The sequence below is a fragment of the Haematobia irritans genome, chromosome 4 (genome assembly GCF_050003625.1).
Source record: "Haematobia irritans isolate KBUSLIRL chromosome 4, ASM5000362v1, whole genome shotgun sequence".
In the NCBI taxonomy this organism is placed as follows: domain Eukaryota; kingdom Metazoa; phylum Arthropoda; class Insecta; order Diptera; family Muscidae; genus Haematobia; species Haematobia irritans.
Window position 1 is genome coordinate 202,270,520 of NC_134400.1, and position 6,180 is coordinate 202,276,699.

General features: G+C 35.8%; 1 protein-coding gene across 1 annotated transcript; it reads left to right on the plus strand.

Annotated features, from left to right (window-relative positions):
- The first annotated feature begins 340 nt into the window (after positions 1–340).
- LOC142233686 (ribosomal L1 domain-containing protein CG13096) lies at positions 341–2,632 on the plus strand. The gene is made up of 2 exons (XM_075304686.1): positions 341–1,245; positions 1,312–2,632. The coding sequence occupies exons 1-2, from the start codon at positions 413–415 to the stop codon at positions 2,279–2,281; spliced, it is 1,803 nt and encodes a 600-aa protein (XP_075160801.1). The 5' UTR covers positions 341–412; the 3' UTR covers positions 2,282–2,632.
- Positions 2,633–6,180: the final 3,548 nt, after the last annotated feature.

The window sequence follows — 6,180 nt, forward strand, 5'->3', positions numbered from 1 at the left end:
AACAGTATCGATTATGCCTTCGGACTTAACTTATAATGTGCGCAATAAATGGGATATGTTCGACACGAGGACTGTCGTCCGGAATAACTGATAACTGATAGCGCATAAGCAGTATCGATTATGCCTTCGGACTTAGCTTATATTGTGCACAATATATGGGATATGTTCGACACGAGCACTGTCGTCCGGAATAACTGATAGTCTGTAAAGCGCATTTTATGTCCCGTGTGAATTAAATCGATTTTGCACTTTTTCAAAACAAGAACGAAATCCAAAAAACGGCAGCACTGGTTCTAATCACTTTATGGAATTGCCAGAGTGAAAATCGGTTTGTTTATCAAATGCTCTATGGTGTCACTTTGATCCTATCGTTGCACGTGTTTGGCAGTTTTTGTTAAGGAAAATATTTAAAATGGTAAAAGTTCAGAAACCGACTCCAAAAACTTTGAAAGATGCTCCTAAAAAGCAAAATAAAAATAACAACCATGGCATTAAGAAGGAAAAAACTGGAAAGGATCCCAAGGTGGCGGTTGAGACAAAGAAAGCCAAAACAAAGTTAATCGAAAAAGCTGTCCAAGAAAAACAATTGGATCAAGTGAAACCCATGAAAAAGAAAGATGCTGCTGCCAAGGAACAGAAAGAGGGAAAGAAAAGCCAGAATAAAACAAATCAAGGGACAAAAACTAAAAGTACAAACAATGCTTCAACACCGGCAAACAGTAAGAAGGCTTTGAAGACTAAAAATGAGGCTGAGAATACTAAAACGATAGCTAATGACAGCAAGGCAAAATTGGAATCCAATAAAGCGGATACAAAAGCGAAAGCTACACCAGCAGTTACTACAAAACCAAAACTAAGTAAGAAACAAAAGAAAGACCTTAAAAAAATTGCCCAAAAATCGTTAAAGAACAAAAGCAAAAATGACCAAAAATCCCAAACAAAAGAAGGAAATACGGAAGCAAAAACATCGAAGCCTTTAAAAAATAAAAAACCAAAAACTAAAAAGCCACAACAGAAAAAGAAACCCAAAGTTCCATCTGTGGAATTCGAGCAGCAGCCCTTCGATGAGGAAAAATTCAATAAAGTCGTAAATGAGGAAAATATCAAGAAAGTAGCAAAGGCTCTCAAAAAATTGGTAGAGAAAGAGGTCAGCGAGAAGAAAACTTCAATATTCAGCGATTTCAGATACTTCTTGAATGTAAGCAGCTACAAAATCCCTAATTGTCCTAAACGTATGGTCAAACTGTAAGTAAAAAAATGTGGTTTAAAAATTTTATTGTATTTGTACTCACCAACTTTTTTCCCCGATAGTAATCTAAAACACTCTTTGGTGGATCCAAAGGAAGACGATGTTGTTATTATTGTGCCAGATTTAGAGCGAGGAGCCAAAGTCGACTATGAGCCCACCATACAGCATTATGAGGATGCTTTTCGCGAAGCTGGTGTATCAAATCTAAAAATTGTACCCTTCAATCAATTACGCAAAGAATGTACAACATTTGAGGCCAAACGAAAATTTGCAAACACCTATGATTATTTCTTGTGCGATGGCCGTATTGTGGGTCATGTCGTTGGTTTTTGTGGTAACAATTTCCAAAAACCACGTACCACATTCCATGCTGTACGTTTGAATGATCCCAAAACATATAAACAAGAAATTGAGCGTTCTTTGAAACGTTCTGCATATAAACAATTGAACAAAGGTGACCTCACCTCAATACCCGTTGGTAATCATCGCTATACCATAGACCAATTGGCCGATAATATCCAGATGGTAATTAATCAATTGAAAACCCTTTATCCTGGTGGTTTGGGTAATGTACGACAAATGCATATGAAAATTGATATCACTGGAACATCTTCTATGCCATTGTATGTAAACTTAGCTGGGCCTCCTGCGGAAACACCAAATGTTGTTGGTTTGCGTGAACAACGTATGCTTAAGTTGAAGAAGGAAGCCAATGACGTTTTGGAACAGTTTAATTTGAGTAAATCAGGAGAATTTGTTAAGCTTGATAAGAATCAGGTGGAACGTAAGCGTCAAATTAAACAGGCACGCCAAGCTTTAATAGTTGCCGATGGTGAAACTCAGGAGACTCCTTCGAAAAAAGCCAAAAGATATCACAACGAAGAGGCCGACAACAATGAAAAATCAGAAGATGAGGAATCGGATGCAGAAGAAGATTCGGCAGAAGAGGATGTAGGAGAGGAAGATTCCCAAGCAGAGGAAGACGGAGAGGAAGATTCTGAAGAAGAAGAGGAAGATGATGATGATGAATAAGCAAGATGCGCTATACTTTATGACTTGTTCTGTTCTCATTTTACTTCTCTAATCCATAAGATTTAAATTGATTATCCTGATGTATTTTATAGCATGTGATATGATGATAATTTTTGATATTTGGTGTAATCAGACATCAGATGTCAATATTTTTTAGATTATTTGGAGCAAATTTTCAATACTGATTACATTAACTTTTTCATGGAGGAGAACATTTTGAACAGGAAGGTTCATGAATATAGTTTTTTAGTAAATTAAGTTAGTTTTATTGGACCTGTATTTTAATTATGCTTTTTTTTATTGATATTGAAAATTATCAATATAGATACTTATGTATGATGAAAAACATAATACTTCTCTTATTTTCTTGCAATGGATGGAGCGAGCTAGGGATTGTAACGAAAATCAAAAGTCGACTTTTCAAAATTTGCAAAAGTGGGTTTTTTTATGTTATCTAGTTGACTTTTCGATGTTTCAAAATTTTAAAAAGTCAATTTTTTTGTAATTTTGGGCTTTCGAAGACAGTGTTGCCAGTATTTTTCTGATTCTTAAACTTACCAATTCGTACCTGTCGAACAATCAACACACCTACGTTTCCTTCTTACTCCGACTTCGAATTTGCGTGTATTAGACCAGTTGATGTTTTTAACATCTAATGCTGTGGGATGAATTGCATTCCACCAACAATTCATAAAAATATATTTGCCACTGCTACTTCCATTTATTACTGATATTTTCAATTAAATTATAGCAAGAAGCATTTTTCCAAATTTTTGGAAGCATGCGAACATCGTGCCTATACCGAAGAATAAAGATGGAACTGAATATCGCCCAATCTCTATTTTGCCCTATCTTTCTAATGCATTTGAAAGACTAATACACTCGCAAATGTCAGATTATCACCCATGTTCGGACAAAACGTGAAAATTTGGTGTTTTTAATTCCACGTTCTTTTTTGAACTTTTCTGTAACCAGCTGGGTTGCACAAATCACCCAAAAATTCACTAAGGCGGAAATCAAAATAAGTGGAATCAATAGACATATTTAATAATTAATATATATTATTTTTATATCTTGCGCCACTCTGTGGAACAGGGTATTATAAGTTAGTGCATATGTTTGTAACACCCAGAAGGAGACGAGATAGACACATGGTGTCTTTGGCAATAATGCTCAGGGTGGGTCCCTGAGTCGATATAGCCATGTCCGTCTGTCCGTCTGTCCGTCCGTCCGTCTGTCTGTGAACACATTTTTGTGATCAAAGTATAGGTCGCAATTTAAGTCCAATCGCCTTCAAATTTGGCACATGTTCCTAATTTGGGTCAGAATAGAACCCTATTGATTTTGGAAGAAATCGGTTCAGATTTCGATATAGCTCCCATATATATCTTTCGCCCGATATGCACTAATATGGACCCAGCTGCCAGAGATTTATACCAATTTGCTTGAAATTTTGTACAAACATAACACTTAGTCGTATAGTCAAGTGTGCAAAATTTGATTGATATCGGTTCAGATTTAGATGTAGCTCCCATATATATCTTTCGTCCGATATGGACTTATATGGCCCAAGAAGCCAGATTTTTGGCCGAATTTGGTTGAAATTTTGCACTAGGAGTACAATTAGTAGTATAGTCAAGTGTGCAAAATTTGATTGAAATCGGTTCAGATTTAGATATAGCTCCCATATATATCTTTCGCCCGATATGGACTAATATGGTCGTAAAAGCCAGAGTTTTGGCCCAATTTGGTTGAAATTTTGCACAGGGAGTAGATTTAGCATTGTAGCAATGCGTGCCAAACTTGGTTGAAATCGATTCAGATTTAGATATAGCTCCCATATATATCTTTCGCCCGATATGCACTTATATGGACCCAGAAGCCAGAGTTTTATCCCGATTAGCTTGAAATTTTGCACAAGGAGTAAAATTGGTAGTATAATCATGTGTGCCAAATTTGATTGAAATCGGTTCAGATTTAGATATAGCTTCCATATATATTTTTCGCCCGATATGGACTTATATGGCCCCAGAAGCCAGAGTTTTGGGCCAATTTGGTTGAAATTTGCACCAGGAGTACAATTAGTAATATAGTGATGTGTGCCAAATTTGATTGAAATCGGTTCAGATTTAGATATAGCTCCCATATATATCGTTCGCCCGATTTACACTCATATGATCACAGTGGCCAATCTTTTACTCCGATTTAATTGAAATTTTGCACAGGGAGTAGAATTAGCATTGTAGCAATGCGTGCCAAATTTGGTTGAAATCGGTTCAGATTTAGATATAGCTACCATATATATGTTTTTCTGATTTCGACAAAAATGGTCAAAATACCAACATTTTCCTTGTAAAATCGCCACTGCTTAGTCAAAAAGTTGTAAAAATGACTCTAATTTTCCTAAACTTCTAATACATGTATATCGAGCGATAAATCATAAATAAACTTTTGCGAAGTTTCCTTAAAATTACTTCAGATTTAAATGTTTCCCATATTTTTTTACTAAAATTGTGTTCTACCCTAGTGCATTAGCCAACTTAAATTTTGAGTCTATAGATTTTGTAAAAGTCTATTAAATTCTGTCCAACTCGAGTGATATTTAAATGTATTTGGGACAAACCTTTATATATAGCATCCAACACATTTGACGGATGTGATATGGTATCGAAAATTTAGATCTACAAAGTGGTGCAGGGTATAATATAGTCGGTCCCGCCCGACTTTAGACTTTCCTTACTTGTTTTAATTAAAAATGATGCAGTTTTAATGAAACTCATGTATTAAATATAAAACATTTCAAATTTTTTATGCGAGTACTTTTTTTAACCGGAAATACACCCATCTTGGACATAATTCAACTTTCACCAAGACCTTTGCAAGTGATTTGATTTCACGAAAATTCCGGTGAAAGTGGATTGTAGGACACGAAAATCGTGGAATTGATTCACATTCACCTGGAAGTGGATTTGGGAACATGGGCATATATCTCAAGTCATAATTTGTTGTACTATAAGAAATCTGGATTCAGAGCAAAACATAGTTGTATTACTGCGCTTGTTGATGTTGCTGATGATGTACGATCGGCGATGGACGATGGTCTAATTACATGTCTTACACTATTGGATTATTCTAAAGCCTTTGACTGCGTAAACCATGATATACTGTGTTCAAAACTAAAACGCCAATTCAATTTTTCTCCTTCTGCTCTATCCTTAATTCGGTCTTATTTATGGAAACGTACTCAATCAGAAAAAATAAATAATTTAACTTCCAGACCACTGCTCGTTAGCTCGGGGGTGCCTCAAGGATCCATTTTGGGCCGCTTCTCTTCTGCTTGTATATTATGCAATCTACAAATTTGTTTAAAATACTCTCAGTTTCACATTTATGCTGATGACGTGCAGGTCTATCTAATTTGTAAAAGAGACGAGCTTACGTCTGGAATTGACAAACTCAATCTGAATCTTTATAATATTAGTGAATGGGCGAACGAAAACAATCTCCATATTAATCCGAAGAAATCTAAAGTGATGATTGTGAGTAACCGCACTCAAGTTGTCTCTGACGAAGTGCGAGTAAAAATTGACGGTGAATATATTGAATGCGTTAAAAACTCCAAAAATCAGGGAGTAATCTTCAACGAATCACTAACGTGGAATGACAATATTTGTGCCATTGCTGGGAAAGTATTTGGTATGCTACGCACTCTTCGCCAAACTCAGTTCTATACACGTCAACATATACGTATGCTTCTAGCAAAGTCTTACTTGATGCCAATTCTTCTCTGCGGCTATGAATTATTTTGTAACTGATACTGTTAGTAAACGTCGCCTTGAAAATTCATTTAGTGCCATTATCCGATATGTCTATGGAATCAAATGTTTTGATAGCTGTCC

Excerpts from the sequence above, each read along its gene's own strand:
- LOC142233686 (XM_075304686.1), top strand. The coding sequence starts at position 413 with ATGGTAAAAGTTCAGAAACCGACTCCAAAAACTTTGAAAGATGCTCCT. Across the intron at positions 1,246-1,311 it reads CCTAAACGTATGGTCAAACT|TAATCTAAAACACTCTTTGG; the intron begins GTAAGTAAAAAA and ends TTTCCCCGATAG.